The sequence below is a fragment of the Terrapene carolina genome, unplaced genomic scaffold (assembly GCF_002925995.2).
Source record: "Terrapene carolina triunguis isolate 2854851 unplaced genomic scaffold, T_m_triunguis-2.0 Scaffold53, whole genome shotgun sequence".
Lineage (NCBI taxonomy): Eukaryota > Metazoa > Chordata > Testudines > Emydidae > Terrapene > Terrapene triunguis.
Window position 1 is genome coordinate 20,459,200 of NW_020664404.1, and position 25,195 is coordinate 20,484,394.

At 42.2% G+C, this 25,195-nt stretch overlaps 1 protein-coding gene across 1 annotated transcript in view; it reads right to left on the reverse strand.

The window, feature by feature from the left end:
- VPS4B (vacuolar protein sorting 4 homolog B) overlaps positions 1-25,195 on the reverse strand; it is a 49,494-nt gene that overhangs the window by 16,642 nt on the left and 7,657 nt on the right. Inside the window, exons 3-9 of the mRNA XM_024203953.2 lie at positions 21,352-21,502; positions 19,080-19,147; positions 14,486-14,605; positions 13,789-13,945; positions 11,450-11,598; positions 11,195-11,276; positions 8,224-8,443 (exon numbers count right to left, since the gene is read on the reverse strand). Coding sequence (XP_024059721.1) covers positions 8,224-8,443; positions 11,195-11,276; positions 11,450-11,598; positions 13,789-13,945; positions 14,486-14,605; positions 19,080-19,147; positions 21,352-21,502 — 947 coding nt within the window. The remainder of the gene's footprint in view (positions 1-8,223; positions 8,444-11,194; positions 11,277-11,449; positions 11,599-13,788; positions 13,946-14,485; positions 14,606-19,079; positions 19,148-21,351; positions 21,503-25,195) is intronic.

The window sequence follows — 25,195 nt, forward strand, 5'->3', positions numbered from 1 at the left end:
GAGGCGCCTCTCCTTGTTGCAGCAGCTCCAGCGGGGCTGGGCTGGGGTAAGGGCTCCTCTCCCTGGCCATGGCAGCACCGGCAGGCCTGGGCTGGGGCACCTCTCCCCAACCGCGGCAGTTCCAGTGGGCCTGGGGAGGGGCTCCTCTCCCGGGCAACTCTGGAGGGGCAGGGGGACCTGCGTGGTCCTAAATAGCCTGCTGCGCGGCTATGCAGCTTACAGGGCAACCAGCTGTCGATTACTCGCAGTTAACTCATGATTAACTCAAATTAATCGCAATTTTAAGCGCACTATTAAACAATAGAATACCAATTGATATTTATTAACTATTTTGGATGTTTTTCTACATTTTCAAATATATTGATTTCAATTACAACACAGAATACGAAGTATACACTGCTCACTTTATATTTTTTATTACAAATATGTGCACTGTAAAAATGATAAACAGAATGCAGTATTTCAATTTACTTCATACAAGTACTATAGTGCAATCTCTTTATCGTGAAAGTGCAACTTACAAATGTAGATTTTTTGTTGTTACATAACTGCACTCAAAAACAAAACAATGTAAACTTTTATAGCCTACAAGTCCACTCAGTCCTACTTCTCGTTCAGCCAATTGCTCAGACAAACAAGTTTGTTTACATTTATGGGAGATAATGCTGCCCACTTATTTCCAATGTCACCAGAAAGTGAGAACAGGCATTTGTATGGCACTTTTGTGCCAGCATTGCAAGGTATTTACATGCCAGATATGCTAAACATTTGTATGCCTCTTCATGGTTCGGCCACAATTCCAGAGGACATGCTTCCATGCTGATGACGCTCGTTAAAAAAACAAACAAACATACATGTGTTAATTAAATTTGTGACTGAATTCCTTGGGGGAGAATTGTATGTCTCTGGCTCTATTTTACCCGCATTCAGCCATGTATTTCATGTTATAGGAGTCTCGGATGATGACTCAGCACATGTTCATTTTAACAACGCTTTTGCTTCAGATTTGACAAAATGCAAAGAAGGTACTAATGTGAGATTTCTACAGCACTCGACCCAAGGTTTAAGAATTTGAAGTGCCTTCCAAAATCTGAGAGAGACAAGCTGTGGAGCATGCTTTCAGTAGTCTTAAAAGAGCAACACTCCGCTGCGGAAACTACTGAACCCAAACCACCAAAAAAAGAAAATCAACTTTCTGCTGGCGGCATCTGACTCAGATAATGAAAATGAACATTCGTCCATCTGAACTAGTCATCAGCATAGACACACGTCCTCTGGAATGGTGGTTGAAGCATGAAGGGACATATGAATCTTCAGAGTATCTGGCATGTAAATATTTTGCAACGCTAGCTACAACAGTGCCATGAGACCAGCTGGTCTCACTTCCAGGTGACATTGTGAACAAGAAGCGGGTAGCATTATCTCCTGCAAATGTAAACAAACTTGTTTGAGTGATTGGCTGAACAAGAAATAGGACTGAGTGGACTTGTAGGCTCTAAAGTTTTACATTGTTTTATTTTTTAATGCAGTTTTTTTTTTGTACATAATTCGACATTTGTAAGTTCAACTTTCATGATAAAGAGTTTGCACTACAGTACTTGTATTAGGTGAATTGAAAAATACTATTTCTTTTGCTTTTTACAGTGCAAATATTTGTAATAAAAAATAAAGTGAGTACTGTACACTTTGTATTGTGTTATAATTGAAACCAATATATTTGAAAATGTAGAAAACATCCAAAAATATTTAAATAAATGGTATTCTATTATTGTTTAACAGTGTGATTGATCACGATTAACTTTTTAAATCGCTTGACAGCCCTAGTTTATACATTATTTCCACAGTCATATATCCAAAATATATATGACCAAAGTTAACTTACTAGGTTTTTAAGTAGTGTAACTAGTGCTGACAATGCTATTTTACATTGTTATTTGTTATATTATACATCCTCAGTAATTCAGAATACATGCAAACTGCTTTTAAAGTACAGGGATTTGGGGGGAATGTAACTAATGAGTCTTATACTTTTGACATATTTACCAAACAAAATATTTGTCTGCCTATAAGTCTAAATAGACTGTACAATTTTCAGAGCAAGGAATGGTTTACTCTGCATTGGTACAGCACTTAGAACCTATAAGCCTTGATCAGAATCAGGGCCACACTGAGCTAATATAATACGAATAATTAATAAGGGTAAGCTTTTGACACCCATGATTAAGGTAACTGTATCCCAGAAGGCACAACAGAGCAGATAGGCTAAGCTTTTCCTGAAGCAGCACTCCAGAACACAGGTAAAACATTTGAATAGAAACAAGACTACAGGTCCTGACCATCTGCCATTGTGCTGCTCTATAAACTGCAACAGTACTGTATTATTCGATGGCTCTCTGGTACCCAAGTTAGAACAAAGTTGTAGATCTCTGTGACCACCTCAAGAAATCTTATTCTTTGTAGCTTGATGCTAACAAGATAAAAATGCTAAAGAGGGTCAAGTTTTAGTGCCTTTTTCTATGTTATGATTGGATTGAAAGTTTATCCGAGAAGTTATTTAAACACAAGTTAAGGTATATTTTAAAGTGTTCGGCAGATAATTTCAGACATCCCCACCAGACAAAAACCCTTGGGAGATTCTCAGACGGAAGGTGACTTTACATAAAGTATAATATGGAGATTTTATGCTGCACCAGATAAGAGACTTGTTTTCTAAGAAACACAACTGTGGGATTGCTTTTATTGCTGCTTGACATCAAATTTCTAAATCTAGGGATTTAAGCTGAAACTACCAAGCCATCAACTAAGCTTCCTTTACCAGTATAAGAACTGTGAATAGTAAATAGTATACTCTGGACAGTTATTACCTAATTCCCTTCAAGGCTGTAGATTTTTTTTTAAAATCTCATACTGACTCAACCTGTTCAAGATTTGGAATAAATTATCCTCAGTATTCCCTTGTGCAGCTTCCTCGAGATGCCAGTGTAATTGATAGCTGATCTACTGGATTTCTCTCTAGATCAAGGCATTTTGTGAATTAGGATCCCACAGGTTTTTTTTTTTTTTTTAAACCAGAGGTTACAATCAAACAAGGAGCAGTAGTAAAAATCCAGCAGAAAGACATTAGGCTTGCTGACAGATTATTAATATTTCCCTTCAGGAAGGCAATATACCAGTCAGTCTTAAAATAAATGGTGGATAAGTCCCTGCTTAAGAAACCTTTCCTGACACTGACAATATCACTAGTTATTCCCTCATTTCTACTCTTTTTAGGGAAGGCTATGGAGAACACCGGGATAAAGCAGAGTAGATCGGTAATTTAAATCACTGATTTAAATCACCAATTTTAATTATAATTTAAATCAGCAAGCAGGAAACCTTGATTTAAATAATGTTAGAAGTCTTGTTTTACATTTGTACTTTTTATTTTCCTAAGGAGAAGTTGATTCTCATTGGCTAGTGACCATTAAAACAAGTTGATTTACAACTAAATAGAAGAACAGGAGTACTTGTGGCACCTTAGAGACTAACAAATTTATTAGAGCATAAGCTTTCGTGGGCTACAACCCACTTCTTCGGATGCATATTGAGTGAAACATATATACTCAATATGCATCCGAAGAAGTGGGTTGAAGCCCACGAAAGCTTATGCTCTAATAAATTTGTTAGTCTCTAAGATGCCACAAGTACTCCTGTTCTTTTTGCGGATACAGACTAACACGGCTGCTACTCTGAAACAACTAAATAGAGTATTTACACAACATTTTCTTTTTTTGCTAACCAGGATATACTATATATGGTTACTGAAGGAACTATATAGCTTTACTTACATTTTATTCAGATTCTTAACTTTGTACTTTTTTATTAGGTTAGAAAATGGTGACATGCATTTCTCATTTATTAGATTAATTTTTATTTTGTGTCAAGCTATATTTAGAAGTTGGATTTCAATTAAAAATGAACTCCGTATTTAATTTTAATAGTTAAATAAAACTACCTTAAATGTGCTTGATACATGAGAAAAAACAATTATTAAAACTTGTTTTGCATTTGAAACTAACATTCTGATTCCAGGTGCTTAACCAGTAACTTTCATCAGTTTTACTTTAAGCAGTACCTGCTGGAATCTTAATTTAAAATAAAATAAATAAATAAGAGTGACAGTTTAGTTCTTAACATAGGTCATCATAATTTCACATTTAAAATAGTTTTGTTTTAAAAAGGTAAATGCACTTATGTAATTTATTTTAAAAATATCAATGTTTATCCACCATCAGGATAAGGCATTTCCAGTTAAAACTGGAGTACAGCAGTCAGGCTGTATCACGTGAAAAAAAGCGGTTGATCCCTTAGGTTAGCAGTCTATTCATGGTGATGGAATCTAAATAGGTTTTCCTGCTCATTGTCAGATCTGTTAGCAGCCTTTGGTACTACTGACCACTTAGCTGCTACCATTCCTGAAAGAACTAAATGTGGTTCTTTTCAGGGTTTAAGGCTACTATAATGGTCACTGTTAGGCATGAACAAATAAGAGGTCAGGGATGAAGTGTGGTCTTTATTAGAGAAGGAATGGGAGTGGAGACCAGGGTTCTATTCCCATCTCTGCCTTACACTTCCTTTGTGACCTTGGGAAAATAATTTTGGGTCTGTTTACAATCCACTGTGTTACCTAGTTACAGCACAATTAAAATGTTTAGTGTGGCCTGGACCTAGTATGTTGCAATGGGTCACATAAATCAGTCTAAAATCATGTCTGAGGCCAGTGCATCTTACACATTTTAACTGTGTTCTAATTAGGTGAGGGACAACTGTGTCTTCAATACAATTTTTGTAGTGTACATACAGCCTTAATAGCAGTGCTTCAATTTCTTCATTTGTAAAAACAGGAATCTCTCTCTCCTTGCCATAGGTGTTGTGGGGCTGAATCTGTTACTTTGAAGGTGATATAGGAGGAGAACCCTAGCGTCAACCAAAAATAATTGTAGGAGTTCAGTTTAATTTAGGCTCTACTAAGAAAATTCACCATGTGTGAATTAATTTCCATCTAATACACCTCTACCCCAATATAACGCGACCCGATATAAGGCGGGTTCGCATACAACATGGTAAAGCTCTGACACGCTGTTCTGAGCAGCGTGTTAAGGGTGCCGGGCCAGTCCGGGGCCGAGGGGTTGGATAAGGGGCAGAGGGCCTCGGGGGTGGTCAGGGGCTTCCCCCCCCAGGGTCTGGGGGGCAGGAGCTGTGGGAGGGCACTTTTGGGGGCCCCGCAGTCCCAGAGTGGCCCGGGGGATTAGCGGGGGACCGGGAACAGCCCGCTCTGCTTCCCTCGCCCCGGCCCCAGCCGTGTCGCTCGGGGGAGGAGGCTTGGGGGAAGGGATCCCCCCCCGCACTCACCAGCAGCAGCGGAAGCAGAGCAGCCCTGCCCCAGCCCACTCCACTCTGCCAGCTCCCAGCCGCAGCGCTCTGCTTCCCGCCGCAGATGAGTACGGGTGGTGTCCTTTCCCCAACCTCCCCGCAGTCACCGGTGGCGGGAAGCGGAGCGCCATGGCTGGGAGCTGGCGGAGTGGAGCAGGCTGGGGCCAGGCTGCTCCGTTTCCTGCTGCTGCCAGTGAGTGCCTGTCAGGGAGTGGGGGTGTGGATAGGGGTCGGAGCAGTCAGGGGACGGGGAGGTTGGGTAGGGGGTGGGGTCCTAGGGGTGATTAGGGACGGGGGTCTCTGGAGGGGGCAGTCAGGGAACAAGGAACGGGGGGTGGGGGCCAAAGCAAGTTTGATATAACACCTATAACACAGATTTTTTTGTCTCCCGAGGACCGCGTTATATCGGGGTAGAGGTGTAAAAGTTTTTCTAGTTTGAACAAAAGACACTACCCTCTAGGGTGACCATATTTCCCTATGCTGAATATGGGACACCTGGTAAAATTTCTCATATTCAAGCAAGTCCAACGTCAATCAATCAGAACTATGCAGTACAAACATTCAAATTAACATCAAGTTAACAGAGCCCCTGTTAAAAAGAAATCCTGTGTACTTGGATTCTTTCTATTTAGCTTCATATCTTTAAGGCTTTAGGGTTCACATGGGGAGAGGTGACAAACACCCCCCCCCCCCCCCCACAGGGAGAGGTGACACACACATTCCTGTACAGAGTGTGAGTGTGTCCGAACCAACCCTCCCTGCCCGGCGCTCTCCATCCTCCATGCCTAGCTGGGCCCCTGGGACGGACCTGCCTCTCCCGGTACCTGGTGCCGTGTCTTTCTGAGGCAACATGTGGAGGGGACATGCAAGGTCACATGCCCCCTCACCAGATTTCTGCCAGGATTCACCCCAGAATGTGGCCAGCAGCAGCCTTTTTGCTCTGTGTAGGAGGGAAGGGACAGGAGCTGCTTCCAGCTGCAGGGGAGAAGGAGGGGGGGGGAAGGGATGACCTGGCCCGTGTCCTTGCAGAGCTCATCTCTTCTATCCCCCTCCCCTGTGGCTGGAAGCAGCTTGTCCCTTCCTGCCTGCACAGTGTCAAAAGGCAGCTAACACTTCCAGGCTGCTGTGGGCCACCAACATAACCTAGCCGCCTCCTGTCCACCAGCTACAGTGCGGGCAGGAAGGGGTTAAGCCCTAAGGATGCATTGTTTAACCTGACTGCTGGCGCTTCAGTGAACCCAGTCAGAGAGGTGGCTCAGCAGGGGAGGATGCCTAGAAGACAAAGCAGCCCCGTGCTCCCTGGGGGCAGGACCCAGGGCAGGTAAAGAGGGTGCTAAGCCCCTGCTGGGGGGGGGGGGGAAGAGAAGAGATGCTGTGGAGCCTATAGGATCGGGGCGTGAACAGGCTGAAAAATCACTTCCCTCCACCACTCCAGAGTTAGTTGAGGAGCAGAGAGGCTTCCCTGTGCCAGCGCTGTGCAGGGCTTTGGCACATGCAGAGCTTGGCTCCTCCTGGCCAGCGCCCTGGGCCGGAAGGTCTTGGGCTTTCCCGGGGTGCCAGCCCAGCCAGAGGCAGTGGGGGAAGGAAGGAGCCTGCCGGCCAGGCTGTTGATAAGCTAAGCACTCCGACGAGGGGGATTCCGCACAGCACTGGGAGCGGGATCCGCCCTGCCGGGGGGGGGGATAGGGAGGAGCAACGGGGTTGGGACAGGGGGTGAAGAGGCAAAGCAGGGAGAGGACAGCAAGAGGGGGAGCACGTAAAGGGCCAATGGGTGGTCATCAGAGGTGACACAACCGGCCATTGCCTGCCTGCACTCACCAGCCACCGCAGTGCACAGCCAGTGCCGGACAGAAACAGGATTGGGAGGGGTGGGACCCTGCTGGCAGAGAGCTGGCATGCAGCGGGGGCTGCACTGACAGACCAGCAGGGGGAGCAGCCGGCCTTGCACGCTGCAGCTTTGTTCCGCCACCAACCTTGCACACTCACCCCCCATCATCGGCCACTGGACCCTCCCACTCACCTCTGGTGTATTTGATATAGAAATCCTTGCAAGACAATACACATGGAATCCCATTGCAGTTTTAAAAGTTCTTTCATTGTACCGCTGCGTGTTAAGTGCTAAAACAGTAATCCACAAGATGTTAGGTGTGTCCAAATAGTGAGATACAGTCCCTGCTCAGAGAGCTCAGGTGACGCCATCAACTTAAAAAAAAGTCACTCAAAATATTTTTATCCATTATTGTCCCAACTAACCCCTAAGATTGTTAGAGTTTAAAGATGGAGAAAAGCCTTTATTTTTTCCTGTTTATTTCCTTTGCAGATTTTTCAGCGCTCATGTATAAACAATTGCCATCTGTATAGGTTTTTCTTATAGCAACAGGAAAGAGAAATACAATAGGAAAGTGCAAATATAAAAGCCTTTGCCAATTCTCATGGAGCTCAGGGAAGACGTTAACACCTGAAGTTAGCTACTTTTAACGTGGTTTTAAGTGGATGATTTCAAAGTTGATGGTGTCCCTTTAAGCAGCAGTCAGAGGAAATTTGTCAGAGCCAGGAATACAAGTTACAGACTCCTGGATCCCTGTGCCATGCTCAGACCAGTTCTCTGAAACAGAGCTAAGAGAAAAGCTCTTTGTCCTAGCATGTACATTCTTTTCGTAGATTAAAAGCATATGAAAATTCACATACAAGTAACATTAACCAACCACAAGTTAAAAGCTCAATTGCCAGAAATCTCAAAATAAAAGGAGATTTGAACTCTAGAAACTAAGAGTTGGAAATTCTGCAACTTATTTTTTTTTACATACTTACTTTCTTAAAGTGAGTGGCTGATTGCACTTTCCTAACAGGCTGCATCAGTGCATCGCGGACAATGATGCTTATGTCAGCACCAGAATAGCCATCAGTTCTCTTTCCAAGCTCTCGATAGTCTGATTCTGTCAGGCTGTTTGGGGTACTCCCAAGGTGAAGCTTAAACATAGCAGTCCTACCGTGGTCCTCAGGCAAAGGAATATGAATACGCTTCTCAAACCTTAATTTAAAAAAAGCCACAAACACTGACTCTTGCAGGTACTTGATGGAAAGCAGTTCATGCAAATCAACAAATAGTCTAACAGAACTAGAAAGAATAAGGAAGCAATCTGAGCATTATAGCTTTAAGAATGTATGTGCGTGTGAAGTGAGAGTGTGGAACATTAGCACTGTTTATTTTATAAGTCTGCTAAAAAAAATACTGTAATATCCATAGTAGCAAACACTAATTAAAATTACATTCAGAATATTATAACCCCATTTCTTCATTTTCATGAATGAGAAATCTTCCCTTGGGTTTGAAATTATCCCATGCTTGCGGCATGTCTACATGGAGACTTAGTGCATGGCGAGTAGGGGTGTCAATCTATAGTGCACTAGCTTGCCACACACTAACTGGTCACATGGACCCTGCTACCATGTAGTAGAAGTTCCATAGTGTGCTTTATGTCTGAAACAGCAGTACATCAAAGCATATTATGTAACTTTTAGGCTCCAGCTACACGGCACAGATGTGATTCCCCTGCTCATGTACGCATATTTGCACTAGCTCTCATCAAGCTAGCCTGACTATAAACAGCAGCGTAGCCATGGTAGCACGGGTAGCGGCAGTGGAGGCACAGCTTAGCCATGCAGCGTATGTATTTTACCTGAAACTGTAGGGTGAGTCCTCAGCACAGCTAAGCTGTGCCTCTGCTGCTGCTACCCATGCTACCATGGCTATCCTGCTGTTTAGACTCGCACCAGCTTGGTGAGACCATGTGTACACAAGCAGGGGAATCACACCCCTTGCCTGTACAGCAGATGTGCCCATAATGCATGGTAGTAGGGTCCACACTGCCAGTTAGTAAGCTGTAGATTTACACCCTGGTTTGTTGCACACTAAATCTCCATGTAGACAAATCCTTAGTCACAGATGACAGATTTTGTTTCTAGAAGGAGCTCAAGGGACAAAAATCCCTTCAATATTTTTGAGGTATGGAGTGTTAAAACAGCTTTTTTGCTGAATTAACCAAAGTATGGCTGAACAACTTGACTCCCCTCTATTAATAATGTCTCTTAACTTTACAAAGCTATTTTAAATAAAGTTAATCAACTGAAATGTAACTTCAGGGCATGTTCAGTGAGACTCTGCTACAAATTTTAGTACCTCAATCAAGCCTTCTTCCTGATATGGTATTACTAGGAGGCTTTTAGAACTGCAGTTCTCCCTGACAAGCACAGTGACTATTGTTCTTAGACTGCTGGGATTATTTCCCCAAAATGCATGCATGCAAAGCACAAGGTATTCTCATTTTTCAATGCTGGAAAAGTTGCCACAAAATATTAGCTAGTGCAGTGGTTTTCAAACTTTCTTTCTGGCGACCCAGCTGAAGAAAATTGTTGATGCCCATGACCCAACGGAGCTGGGGATGAGGGGTTTGGGGTGTGGGAGGGGCTCAAGGCTGGGATAGAGAGTTGGAGTACGGGGGTGAAGGGTGCGGGGTGGGCCCAGGGGTGAGGGTTTTGGGGTGCAGGAGGGGGCTCCGGGCAGGGGTGAAGCGTGCGGGGTGGGCCCAGGGATGAGGGTTTTGGGGTGCAGGAGGGGGCTCCGGGCAGGGTGCAAGCTCTGGTGTGGGGATGAGGGGTTTGGGTTGCAGGAGGGGGCAGGGCTCTGGGCTGGGGGTGCAGGCTCTAGTGTGGGGTTGGAGATGAGGGGTTTGGAGTGCAGGAGGGGGCTCCAGGTTTGGGGGGGAGGGCTCAGGGCTGGGGCAGGGGATTGGGGCACGAGGTTACCTCAGGTGGCTCCTGGTTAGCGGCGCACTGGGGATGCTAAGGCAGGCTTCCTCCCTGTCCTGGCATCGTGGACTGCACTGCACCCCTCAAAGCGGCCAACAGCAGGTCTGGCTCCTAGGTGGAGGCGTGCAAGTGGCTCCGCGTGGCTCTCGCCCGCAGGTACTGCCTCCTCCCCCCCGCTCCCATTGGCCAGGAACCGGCCAATGGGAGTGCAGAGCCGGTGCTCAGGGCGGGGGCAGTGCACAGAGCCCCATGGCCCGTCATCTCCCCCTCCCCCCCACACCTAGGAGCTGGACCTGCTGCTGGCTGCTTCCGGGGTGCAGCGCAGTGTCAGAACAGGTAGAGACTAGCCTGCCTTAGCCAGGCAGCACCGCCAAAGGGACTTTTAACGGCCCAGTTGGCAGTGCTGACCAGAGCCACCATGACCCAGTGCCTTACATTCTGTGACCCAATACTGGGTTGTGACTTGCAGTTTGAAAACCACTGAGCTAGGGGGTAGGTGGTGCAAGAAGTCCATGCACCAGCTCTTTACCATACTTACAGAGACCAGAAAATTAGTTTCTCTATTGAATCCACTTCAGCCTAATTGCCATTCTTTGCTCAAGAAAACCTCAGGACTAGACTAAGTAGGTGTTTTCAACTGAGGTAAATCAGAACTCTGTGTATGTGAGAAGAGGGAGATAAAGGGGCAGAGACCTACATGGCACCAGCATATATTGCATGTAACCAAACACTGGCCTGACTGGTATTATTTAAGGTGACCACACATTCAGGATCTACTGTAAAGGAATTGGAGAGTTTTCCAGTGTACAGATATTCAGGTCTCCCATACAAGGTAGTTAAAGCAGGATTCCGAACATTCACAGATTAAGCCACCACCTAATCACTAGTGAATTGAAAAAAAAACTAACACTCTGTGCTGTATGGTGTGAAGTTGCATATTTTATAGGACAATACATGTTTTGTTATAAGTTACCTTCTCCTGATAGCAGAATCCAGAACCCAGGGTATGTTTGTAGCTCCCAAAACCAAGATTCCTTCATTGTCTACACCAACCCCTACACCAGAACAGGTAATATTTAATAATGTAAACACTTTTATAAAAGCATTTTAAAACATCTTGAAAAAAATACAAATTATCTTCAGTAATCTTATCCAAACTGTGTATCAAACAAGCCAAAATTGATATTAATTGCTTTAATTCACTGTTCCTTAAAGCCATTAATCTTACCTTGCATCTGAACTAGGAATTCTGTTTTAATTCGTCTGGCAGCCTCACTTTCATTCTCACTTCTTGATCCACACAGAGAATCTATCTCATCAATGAAGATAATAGAAGGTTTGTTTTCTCTGGCAAGCTGGAATAAGTTTTTCACTAATCTAGGAAAAAAATTAAGTTATCTTCCATGAGAAGACAGCAAGTTGATATTATTGTACTGCATCATATCAAGCTTACCACAGGATAAGGAATCAAGGTTCATAATCATGATTTTAAGTAAGCAGTTGAGGATCCTCAAGAGGCAAAGTTCTTTAGCTCTGTAAATGATGCTTCACTCTAATCAAAGTCATCTGGCAATGCTGGAGGGAAATGAGGACTATAAAGTATAGTGCTTCAGACATGTTCTAGCTAGTGAAAGATCTGTTTATGTTTGCTTTTGGTCCTTTACAAGCTGGGCAGAACACATGAAGAAACAAATTTATTGTTCTGTTACATATTAAATGTAATCTAACCAACTCAAGAGACTTTGAAAGAGTAAAACTGAATAATGACTTCTGTGTCTGGTAGCACATTAATTCTCTTTAGGTGAAGGAAGTAGCCAGAAGGGTTGATATGCCTGAGATATTACACATTTTCATATTTATTTGTTCAGGAAAAAATCTGATTAATATAAAAGTTGATGCCAATAATTTAAAACAGAGAAGTCTTAGGGTACGTCTATACTTACTTCCTGGTCCGGATGTAAGCGATCGATCTTCTGGGATCGATTTATCGCGTCTTGTCTAGACACGATAAATCGATCCGGGATTGATCCCGGAAGTGCTTGCCGTCGACGCCGGTACTCCAGCTCGGCGAGAGGAGTACGCGGCATCGACGGGGGAGCCTGCCTGCAGCGTCTGGACCCGCGGTAAGTTCGAACTAAGGTACTTCGAATTCAGCTACGTTATTAACGTAGCTGAATTTGCGTACCTTAGTTCGAAGTGGGGGGTTAGTGTGGACCAGGCCTCAGGTAAAGCTCTGAAAAGTGACTAAAAATGGTGTCAAATACCAGGTCTGTCTCTCAAATTTGTTCCGTTTACAAGTGAAAAAATGGTGTTTTCTAATTGCCAAATAAAAGTCAACCTGGGGTTTTTATATCTTTCCTGCTTTTCCATCGCCACCAGTAACCCTGACTCAACGGATATGAATTACAGGAATATTTAAAGTGCACCCCCCGAAGCGGCCAGCAGCAGGTCCAGCTCCAGTGTGGGGCTGGGGATGAAGGGTTTGGCGTGCAGGAGGGGGCTCAGGGTTTGGGGTAGGGGGTTGAGGTGCGGGACAGGGTCAGGGCTCTGGGCTGGGGGGTGTACACCTTTAAGAAGCAAAAATAGTTGGCCAATATTTACCATTTTTCTCCTTTGAAGGTCACTTTTAATAAATCGCCCAAGTTTTGTTACAAGACAGGAGGGAGAAAAATGATCCTGATAATAAAGGATCCACACCAAGGACCACATATAGTGAAGACCCTCTTTTCATGCACAGCTGTAGAAGAGAGTCAAGGTTGATGTGGGGAAGAAACTAAGTTTCCTGTCCTTTTTCGGTTTATTTTAATGAGACATATATAATACAGCCTGCCAGAAATTTTCCAAGAAAAGTGCTGGTTTGTGAACCTGAGATGTTTCAGGAAAAGTTTGGGTTTTTACAAAACTTTCATCAAATGACTGGCAGGAACCTGACTGGCAGACTGCTGGGTTTGAGTCTGCAGCCCCATCATGTGGACTGCCCCCCCGCCTGGGGACCCCTGGCTCTAATTAGGGCTCAGCCCTGTAGCATGGAGCCTGGAAGCTCTGAGAGCCATGGCTCGAGCCAGTGCTCTCAGGGCTACCAGGTTCCCTGCCGCTGAGCCAAGAGCCTGGAAGACTCTCGGGGCATCTGGCTCCCCAGGCTGTGAAGTCAGGCTGCCCAGGAGCTGCCAATCCCGTAATCCCCAACAGCTCCAGAGCGAACTGGACAAGAATGATGTCTGTTCACTCGGGAGCTGCCAGTGATCTCTGGGAAAAAATATTTCATTACAAAAACACTACGTTTTGACATTTCCAAAGCAACATTTTTTTTTAATTCCCCATTCATGGGAAATTTCAAAACACTGAAATTTTTCAAAAACCTAAAATTATGAGTTTCGGGCCAGCTCTAGTATACAAACTACCTCAAATTTTACCTACTTTTGAAAGCATCATGAAGTTGTGCAATTATTTGAAAAAAGAAAATAGTAGTGATTACATTCTTGAACCTTGGCTGACAGTAGATTGCAGTGTTTCAGAACCAAATAAAACCATTTAGTATTAAAAAAAAAAATCAACTGAGCTACTTACTTTTCACTCTCTCCTAACCATTTTGAGACAAGGTCAGAAGAGGATATTGAGAAGAATGTAGAGTTGTTGGCTTCTGTTGCCACAGCTTTTGCCAAGTAAGATTTTCCTGTTCCTGGTGGCCCAAACAGAAGAATTCCTCTCCAAGGTGTTCTCTTTCCTAAGAGAGAGAGAGATATAAAATAAAATAAAAAGAAAAGGACTTGCCTGAAGAATTTTGATACAAGGATCAGTTTGGTATAGAAATTGGTAGAAAAATGAACCCGCATCCAAGCTTGTGAAATTCTTTATATATTTATTCACTTTTGCAGTTGAAAGAAGTTAGTATCTGTTGTATTTACATCATTTAGATTCATATATAACTTGTCGCTTTATTAATAAACGATACCAATCATCAGTTTTCCAACGTTAACAAATGTGTAATAGAAATGCAGGCTTATAATATCACTGTATTTAAAGTTATCCTGTGAGATGAGTTGTTCTTGAACCAACCTCTCCTTTCTCCCAATACAATTCCCCCAACTGCTCCCACCATCTCAGCATACACAACCCACCGGACTATGGAACAGAAGCTCTTAGAGGACAGCTAGACATAGATCACCATGATGACAGTGTAAAACACTTCTCACACCTCGCCAGCCACACCTCTCCCCCAAACTGCAACCATTAGGACCAAGAATGTATATTTAATTTATTTCACCTGTAAATAGATGAGGAAATTTAATGGGCAATATCACTGCCTCTTTAAGTGCTTCTTTGGCTCCTTCAAGACCAGCAACATCACTCCACTTTATATTTGGTCGCTCCATAACAATGGCACCTATAAAATAAGAGATCAGATAAACTAGGAAGGTACATTCCTTTCCAAAGAGCCTCTGCTGTCATAAACAAGAATTAAAATCCTGGACCCTGTTCACATATGAACTGCTGCTCGTCAATTCCAGCATGGCTTCCATGAACAGACTGCAGCATGTACAGATTTCAGCAATGTTTAACCACAATACTTAAGCAGGGTTCAAGTTCTGTTGTGGCTAACTAGAGTTAGACCAGGATTTGGCCAGCGAGTGCCAGTTTCCTAGGGACAGAACACTGCTCTTTAACATCATTTGGTTGTGTGTAAATAGGCATTGCCTGCCATAGTCCTCTAAATCAGCCCAGGTAGTTTCCGCAGAATTTAAGCTTCTATTTAAAATAAAATGGCTAGCCCTTATGTAAAGCAGTGTGGCCCAGGGGACAGAGCACTTAACTGGGATGACTCAGACATGGGTTTTATTCCTGGCTGTGCCATTGGTCTACTGGGTGACTGTGGGCAAGTCACTTCACCTCTCTGGGCCTCAGCGTTCTCATCTGTAAGATGCGAATAAAGCCTCCTTTGTAAAGCACTTTGAGGTCTACGTATGTAAGAGCATATTGGGGCCTTGCCTAGACTATAAAAAAAGAAGATTTTTTCTCCCTCTCTCGAAGGATTAAATGGACTGGATTGAGCAGGAAACAGTGAGTCCCAAAGGCCTCTAAGTGGGGCTTTCCACTTAGGTGACCTAGAGACAGAAATTCACTGCTACCAGCCAGTCTGTATATTGATGACAATGCCCAGATTTGCTAAATCATATTGCTATTACATCTTGTATCCTAGTAAATATCCACAGGATTAGGGAAATCCCAAAGGTCAAAATTAACTAACATAGATAAGAGAGCAAAGCTAACAGGAAATGCCTGTGGCAACACTGGTCGGAGAACATGAAGATTAGCAATTTGAAGGATACCCAAGAGTCGAGATAAGAGTTTAGAGAAATGTCCTAGACAACAGTGTGAACTAACTGGGTTCTTTTGTTAGTTTGGTGAAAACCATAAAATCTGAAATAGGTCTCAAGTCCACAGATTTTTGGAGCAACAAAACAATTGAAAAGAATCCTCAAAACACAAGACTTGTGTTGACTCCCACAAAATAACAGGTGAGTCAACACAGAAGTGTCTGTTTGAGATATCCAGTTTCTTGAAATAATTACATTCATGTGGGCTGGAACTGAAACTCCATCATCAGTGGGCAAGGGTATAAAATACTAATAAACCCCAGGCAGCAATCTCAAGCATCCTGCAGTCATTTTCTCTCAAAATTTTAAAATATAAATAAAACCTCTGTTCCATAATGAGATTATAAATGGGATTGGATCTGTATGTAAAAGGTATTAAAAGAGCATAATACTTGGTTGTAAATTGGGTAAAGTAGCTCTTGAAACTATACAGCTGAAAAATCTTTTAGGTGAGAGGATTTGACGTTTAAGCTCAAAAAGCAAACAGAAAAACCACGAAAGAGAAAGACTTCATAGATTCATAAACATCTTTATGTAGGGCAGCTCCAAATAATTGTGCATCATTGAAGAGTATTCTAACAACACTGGATTTGGAAGTTATATTAGTTTTCCTATTTTTTTCATTAATAACTGACATCTCTGGCAAAGAGGCTCAACTTATCCAGAGCAGGGTCACAAGATAGGCAAAATATTTTGCCTAAGGAGAACTCCTGGGGAATATATTTCAAAAAGTTCCTGAGATCCTTCTAAAAAGAATTTTTACCAAGAAGACCGAGTAATGGAAGTATGAAGGACCTGATAGCTGTCGTAAAGAGTCTCAAACAGCCACTTCAGTTTTCCAATCTGCAGGTTTAAACAGGAAAAATAAACACTGCAGCTGAAAGGGTAGCTTTATGGAACAAAAAGGATATAGAGGATTCCACCTTGTGAGAGATGGCAGAGGGATACACCTTTTCCACAAAAGGTGTTAGAGATTTGGAAGTATCAAGCATATGAAATTCTCATCAATGAAAGACAAAGCTATTCAGAGCAGTTGCTGTAGCAGACACTTTTGGGGATCAATTTGATCTGGAAGAATATCCAGACTTTCTGTGAAGTAGATTGTGCAAAAACAGTCAAGGACAAACAGCCACAAGAGAACAGTAAAAAGACAGCTGCAGAAAACTCCCAAGGTAAACAATTGTCCACTGCTGCTGAAAACCTTACATGAAATAAAGCTAGGAATCAGAGCTTCCCATTTGCAGGAAAATAAGATATCCTACTATAAGAAAAAGCGGTGCAAGCAAATAAAGCTATTTCAAAAGGGAAAAAAATGGTCTCTCAAAACACCATACAGCAGTGCCAGGCCTCTCAGAGTTCAAGCATTTCCACAGGAAAGAGGGGCAGTTCAAGCTCTTCATGTCTACGTGCTCCACAAGGGCACAATTTGGAAGCTCTTGCAAGAATCCCTGGTGGCAGTACTCCCACCTCCAGATCACAACTTAAGAGCAGACAAATCTAGAGTTCTCACAGAACAAACGACTGCTCAGAAGAGCTTCTTCTAGTTTTTCTAACCAAGCTCAGGAATTTCACAGACTTGACCTGCCTTGAAACTCTATGGGTCCTTCTTACATGTTTGTGACCCTCAGAATCTCTTAGTTTTCACCTGCCTCAGAGTATAAATTCTTCCACAGCATAACAACTATACAGGAGAAGAAGAAACAAAAACTGCGTAAATGGACCAAGAGGCCAACTGCCAGGAATTAAAATGAAGTCTGTGCTAGACTATTCCATTGTGAACTGAGTGCTTAAAGTGTTTTAAACATTGTTGGGGGGGGGGAAGATCAGAGGGGTCTAGCACCGCAATGGATGAGATTATATTAAACCTACTCAGCACATTTAAAAGAGTTGCGCTGCTAAAAGGTAAAATAGGCCTGGGGTATATGAAAAGATTAATAAGTAGTCATGGATCATAGTTTTACAAGATTCACTAAGCCATTTAGAAACAAATTTCTCTGATTTGGTCACAATGATAGTACCACACAGTGCATTACAGTCTTGAATGACCAAAATGGATTAAACCCTTCAAAGAGAATCACTACTCACGTCAGCATGGAAAAATATAATCTTAAACTCTGAAACAATCATTACCCACATGTATTTTTTTTTCCATATTCAAAATGCCCTGGGTGCTCTTCATACCATCCTGGGCCAAAGAAATATCAAACAGCATACTGAATGTTCAACTTCAGATTATTATAAGTGCCTTGAATCACAACAGACTACCAGTGGTTATATAAACACAGACAGAGATTTAGTAGTACGTATGAATGGAAAGCCTATAATCAATACACAAAGATCCTTTGGGGCAGACTACATTATTAAATCTGACCAACAGCTATACTACACAACAATAAAAACCCTGAAGAATGCAGTCAGCTGATGACACGTTGATTACAGGAAATCTGAATGCTAAAGTGAAAGTGATGATCAGAACATGACAAAATATGTGGATTAGGGAAGATCAGTGTCAAGGTCACTGGTTCTTTAACATTAAAATTTCTCTGCCAATGAATTTCTTCAATAATAAAAAATTCAGCTGGAATTCTCTAAATCAGCTACACAGAAAAGCCAAATCATTTTTCCACTGTGTACAAAGCTATTGTTTTCTGTTACATTGAATCACTGACCTCAAGCTCGATTTCAAAACATAGAAGACTCATCTCAGCCAATCAAGAATGATGTGCTGAGATAAGAGGAGAAACCCCAAATCACTATCCCCTCCCCTCCCAGATGGGCAGTGGACAAAGCATGCCAAGAGAAAGGGAGAGAAGAGTGTCAACAGCGGGACTATTAGCTGAACAAACACCAAGAAATACATAGGTAAAACACTGTCCTTTACATAAAAGTTTGAGAAGCAAGGGAAACTCGAACAGGAAGGAAAAGAGAAGTAGAGGATATATTCTGGCCAAACAAAAATCAAAACATCTCCCCTTGTGGTGGGGAGCATGGACTAAGTGGCTGGGGGAAAACTATTAGTGATCAGAAAGATCTAGGATCAGTAAATTAAGTCTTTCAGCTATCCTTTATCTATTTAGATTATAAGCTTGTTGGGGCAGGGACTGTCTCATACTAAGTGCTTGTGCAATGTCTACCATGACCTGAGTCTCTAGGTACTAATGATAAAACTACAAATATTCATTTGGCCTCAAGGAGCTTTTCCCCTTTGGATCAGTGTTCTCTCCGGGTGCATGCAGTAATTCCGTCGCATGTTAGAATGGGGATCGACGTAGGCAGGGATTATGATACACAATTTAATAAAATCCAGACTATCCCAAAGATTAGTTTATAGTGAATGCACAGAGGAATTTCTATGTATTTAAATACTCTGTGGCAAGTCAATCCACAGCTCTTTTGTAGACCAAAAAAAAAGGCAATTTTGATCTGCTGGTTAACAAGTCACTTGATACAATGATTTCTTTAAAAAAAAAGTTTCAGAACTACCTTGAAGTTGATTCTGCAGTTTCTTTTTTTCAGGATCATCAGACTCTCCTTCCCCATCACTGTCAGTCCTAATTCAGACACAAGTAATAAGATATTCAACTACAAAGAAAGCCACCTGTCTTACACAACAAGACAAACAATTTTGTAAATGGAAACTATAGTCTACCTCACACCTTCCATCATTTTGGTAGAGATATTCAGGGAAATGTGTTTTTTACGTTTTATAACAGAATTCTGTCGATTCTTTGAGGGCCCAACAGCCCTGTTGAATGAGGTCATTTTATTTTTAAAAATCACATGACAAAAATATAAAGCCAAGAAGTGTCATTCTAAGCTTCATATAAAATGTGATTTCTTCTTTAAAATATTTTTGACAATTGTAATGAAGTATGTTTTAATAAGTTTTCCTATGGAGTTTTTAATGTTTCCATGATTTTTAGAAAATATTTATGGCCTAAATTCCACTTTTACTGTTTTTAATTAGATTTATTACAGGTACAATAGTCCTTTTTTCAGTGCAGGCAGATCTAAGCAATCCTCTATATGTTTGGAGCAGCAACTGGAGTTACTGGTCAGATCCAGCTAGTGCTATGTTCCTCTTTATGCTGCTCTAGCGGAAGAATTAAGAGAAGACGTAAGGGAAATCCATGGTTTGTGAAAATGCAGCATAGAGGGCATGCCATATGCACAACCTTACAGCCATCCTAATAAGCATGTGGAACATGGTGCAGCTCTGAGCTTTTACAAAATAAAAAAAATCCCAAACCAACTGTTGCTCAGCTGACCAGTACTATAGCTAGAAAGGGTTCTGGCATGTGTGTATTCAGAGTGTCAGGGACAAGCTACACTCACTGAAAAAGCAAACTAGAAAGCTTGGCAAATAAACTGTATGCAGTATAGTTGTAGCGAACAAAGCAATCACTAGGCCTAACCTATCAGTCCTCATTCTCAAAGGAAACCTGCACATTTTCAAAAGACGAGCCTGGGAGCTTAAATTCATAACACTGCTAGACACCAAAAATCATGGACAGAACAGAGACACTGGATTTATGGCTAATTACAACAATCTGTAACCCACTAATCCCTCTTTTTGTCCTATGACTGTGAGATGTTAATGGGCTACTCTACCTAAAATGGTCCCTTAGAACATGTGCTAACTACTTATGCTAAACAATCTGTTCCACCTTGCATTTAGCTGTGATGCCCAAACCTGAAGAAGAGCTCTGTGTGGCTGGAAGGCTTGTCTCTCTCATCAACAGAAGTTGGTCCAATAAAAGATATTACCTCACCCACCTTGTCTCTCTTGCAAACAGTTTAATAACTGAACATGGTATCAGTCCATTTAGAAGACTTAAAAAATAACACTGAAAATAAGATTAGTTCCTCCTCCTTACCACCATCAGAGTTCAGGAGACTTTTTTTTCCCCTGCAAATATTGAAAACATTAGGCATCTGAAGCAGAGCACTACACTGTCTGCTGCATTAGGGTCCCCTGAGGCCATCAACTTCTGCAGAAATAATAAGGATCCCTGGATTCTGATATGGGAGAAGTGACTAATTGATTTTCACATGTGATATACTGCAATGTGCAAACTGAATTTAGTTACCAATCTAAGTCAAGTACAACTGTAAACCCTCTCTACAGATCGATTACAAGCCACAAACGAGGACAGTTTTTCCAGCAAATCACTTAAATTTTACTGCAGTTTTAAGTTTCAATGAAGAAATAAAATATTAGGTATAAATGTAATTATCTAGATATCCAACAAATACTGTTGCCAATAACAAGAATTGGGTGAATAGAAATATGTCTAGATGGTGCAATGGATTGGGAACGTGATATAGAGCTTCGACCTCTCGAGCACATGTTCAAAACTGGCTCAAGTTATCAGTGGTTTAAATCTAATCACTGGTGCTCTGAAGATCTAGATTTTAAGTAGGTAGGTGTCCATGTCATAGGCCACCACAGTTGTCATCCAGCAGAAAGGCTAATGACCTGCTAGACATGAGTTAATTTACTCACATGAGAGTTACTGCAAGTGGATCTTCCATGGTAGGGCTAAGGCATATTGGTAAAGAAACATAGGAAAGCTTGTAGTATTAGTATGCATGCTGTCCATATTGTTTGGTTAGTTACTGTACTTCAATATTGCTCATCTGATACATTTTACACGCATTAAACTTACTTAAAAATATTCTTTCAAATATTTAACTTTCGTTTCAGCTGAGTTTGGAACATGAAAAATATTGCATTTTGCTCCAAAAAACATACCCTTTTTCATCAGATGGACCAGACTCTTTCACTGGCTTTGCTGGAGCTTTCTCTTTCTTTTTCAGATACTCCTTCAGTTTTTCTGCTCTGTCCAGATATTCTGTACACTTCGTTCTGATACTTTGTTTTGCTTTATCACCCTGTGCTTCATCTAAAAAAATTGAAAAAATGGTTATGCTTTACTGGAAGCCAAAATACCACATAAATCAAACAGAAAAGGGTAATAATTCTGTCCCAATTTTAATACTAAATTTAATAGAATAAGTAAGAAAATAGTGTGTAGTAGTTTCTCCAGTCTCAATGAAGAAAAAGTAAACTGAAAACCTCCGACCTGCAAGAATCCATTATGTACTTAGTGAATGCTTCAAGAGGCATTTAGATGCTTATATTGCCAATATCCACCATATTATCGGAGCAACAGCCAACTATTTCAAGACAGCTATTTCCTTCTCCTGTAGGAGAGAAAACTTGATTAAGCCAACAGGTTTTTGCTTAAGATCCACTTTGAACTGTACTCTCTATTGAATGGGAAGCCAATGCAAAGAGCAGAGCTCCATGGTGATATGTTCATTGTGATTTGTGTTGCTAAGCAGATGGGCTACTGTGGTTTGTATCAGGTGGAGCTTTTTCAAAGCGTATGGCTTCACTCCTAGTTATGAGCTGCAATAATCAAGCCTGCAGATCACAAGTGTGGCGGTCACTATGACCAGGTTTGTACTGATAGGATGGGGTGCAACTTTAGGGCCAGTTGTGGGTGTTTTGGATCCCATAAGTATACGATTATCCAACAGCACTGAGATTAAAGGACAGGGTTATAGACAGAACGGAGGGAAAATGCATCTGATAATGGAGAAGTGTTAGGAGGTGGCAAGTTCTTCAAAGCTCTTCCTTCTTCCTACCAAAATCACCTCAGTTTTACCTGGGTTCAACTGTAGCAAGATGCTTTCATTCAGGTGCTGATTTCACCCAGGTATTGAAGTTGATGGTACTCTTAACAGCAAAGGTACACGAGATGTTGTACTGCACATTGTCTAATGTTAACCTACCAGCTCTCCCAAAAGCTTCAGACAGATGTTGAATAATATAGTGGAAAGTGACTGAGCCTTGTGGGATTCCACAGGTGGGGGTTTTAGAAGTACAGGATCAGTTGACTATGACAACATTATGGATTTGGTGTGAAAGGATCCAAGCCATTTCAGGGTAGTTCTGTTCATCTCAAAGCTTCTTGTAAGCAAGCCAGGAGTACTTGGTGATCAACGGTATCAGAAGGCCATCAAGATTAAGATGGATGCCTTTGGCTTGGCTATCAGCAGGAGGCAGCCATCTCTGCATCATTACTTGACCTAAAGCCTGATTGATTGAGAAGGATCAAGGATACTGGTAGATGGATAGCGTCTTGATTAGCTTGCTTAAAAAACGGATGTTACTGGGCAGTAGTTTAAGAGATCACTAGTGTTAAGCAGTGGTTTTTGTTTATTTACATTGTATGTTCTCAGCCCCCTTCTGCAATCTTCCAGTTTCTTAAAAAAAAGTTGTCGTTCACATTGAAAGGGAGATAGGCATAAAATCTGACCAATCTTTGCTCTGTGTAAGCTCGAAAGCTTGTCTCTCACCAACAGAAGCTGGCCCAGTAAAAGATATTACAGTAACTCCCCACTTAATGTTGTAGCTATGTTCCTGAAAAATGCGACTTTAAGCGAAACGATGTTAAGCGAATCCAATTTCCCCATAAGAATTAATGTACATGAGGGGGTTAGGTTCCAGGGAAAATTTTTTCACCAGACAAAAGACTATATTTTATAGATACACACACACACACACACACACACACACACACTATAAGTTTTAAACAATTTAATACTGGTACACAGTGATGATGATTGTGAAGTTTGGTTGAAGTGGAAGAGTCAGAGGGTGGTATATTTTCCTTACTGCTAAATGATGAACTAGCAATTGGCTGAGCCCTCCAGGGTTAACTCTCTCTACACAAGGCAGCAGGAATGGAGGGAGATATGCACATTTCCCTTAAGTACACTGCCTTGTTAATTAGATCAGCTTGCTGATAGGCAGCTGCTGCAAGCTCCCTCTCTCCTGGTCTGTCCCCCTGCTCTATGGAAGATGGGGTAAGCAGGGTGCAGGAGCAGGGGAGAGGGGACACCCTGACATTAGCCCCCCCTTTTCCTCCCCCCCACCCCGCACAGCAAGCAGGAGTCTCGGGGAGCAGCTCCAAGGCAGAGAGCAGGAGCAGCACATGGCAGTGGGGGGAGAGAGACAGCTGAACTGCAGGCAGCTACTGCACAGGGAACTTAGGGAGCTGCTAGTCCACCCTAGTTCCAAGCCCCCACCAGCTAGCTGCAACGGGCTGCTCTTCCTGCAAGCAGTAGACAAAGCAGGCGGCTGCTAAACGACATTAGAAGGGAGCATTACACAACTTTAAACAAGCATGTTCCCTAATTGATCAGCAACGTAACAACGAAACAACATTAACCAGGACGACTTTAAGTGAGGAGTTACTGTACCTCACCTACCTTGTCAACCTTAGATGGCACATTAATAGTTATTATTGTCCTCCTGGTCTCTAATCTATTAAAAAGCATTTCAGGCTACACAACAAGAGGCATGCACACTTTACTCTATGTATTAATTCCCAAAAGCGTGCCCAGCATTGCAGAAGACACATTCTCTTGCCCCACAGAGCATAATTTATAGACAGACACAAAAGACAGACAAAAAACCCACACACAAACTGCCCTGAATGATCAAAGGGAAGTTATTTTAGATTTTAAAATTATTGTATATGTAATAGTACATCTAATGTGGAGTGAGTTTACATTGGTAGACTTGGCAGAAATAACGCATTTTAAGGTGGAATTTAACTTAAGAAAGGCATTTCCTTGCACATCAAAGGCAAAGGCAAGAATTCAGGCATAAGAAGCAACAGAGAAGGAAGCATGAAGACAACAGTGAAGGAAGGATGTAAAGGGAACTGTAGACAAGGTATTAGCAGAAGAAAAATGAGAGCATAAATATTGGCCTAAACTACACATCAGGGGTCGGCAACCTTTCAGAAGTGGTGTGCCGAGTCTTCATTTATTCACTCTAATTTAAGGTTTCGCGTGCCAGTAATACATTTTAACGTTTTTAGAAGGTCTCTTTCTATAAGTCTATAATATATAACTAAACTATTGTTGTATGTAAAGTAAATAAGGTTTTTAAAATGTTTAAGAAGCTTCATTTCTTCATTGGTCCTGCTTTGAGCAGGGGGTTGGACTAGATGACCTCCTGAGGTCCCTTCCAACCCTGATATTCTATGATTCTATGATTTAAAATTAAATTAAAATGCAGAGCTCCCCGGACCGGTGGCCAGGACCCGGGCAGCGTGAGTGCCACTGAAAATCAGCTCGCGTGCCGCCTTCGGCACGCGTGCCATAGGTTGCCTACCCCTGCTACACATGTTCATTTGTGCAGAACCTTTAAGATAAGCATAAGCAGCTTGAATTTGATAGAGAAATTGTTTCACCAGCAAGAAGAGACAGTAACTTCTGTGGGGTCACTACACAAAGATTGGCTTTCCAGATACCACCTGACTTTCCCTACATAAAAAAGGAAATACTTAACCCTTCCCTCCCTCCACTGGTCCCCCCTACACTGCAGCCATCTTGGAACTTTCTGAAGAAATCTTGCATTTGTAGCAGGATTCCTTTCTAAATAGCAACAAAGTGGACTATTTACAAGATTGGAGCAATTGGCGAGCATGTGCATGGTGGAGGAGGAAGGGACACAATATGTGCCCTTAAATTAGGGTTACCATATTTGAACTTTCAAAAAAGAGGACACTCCGGGG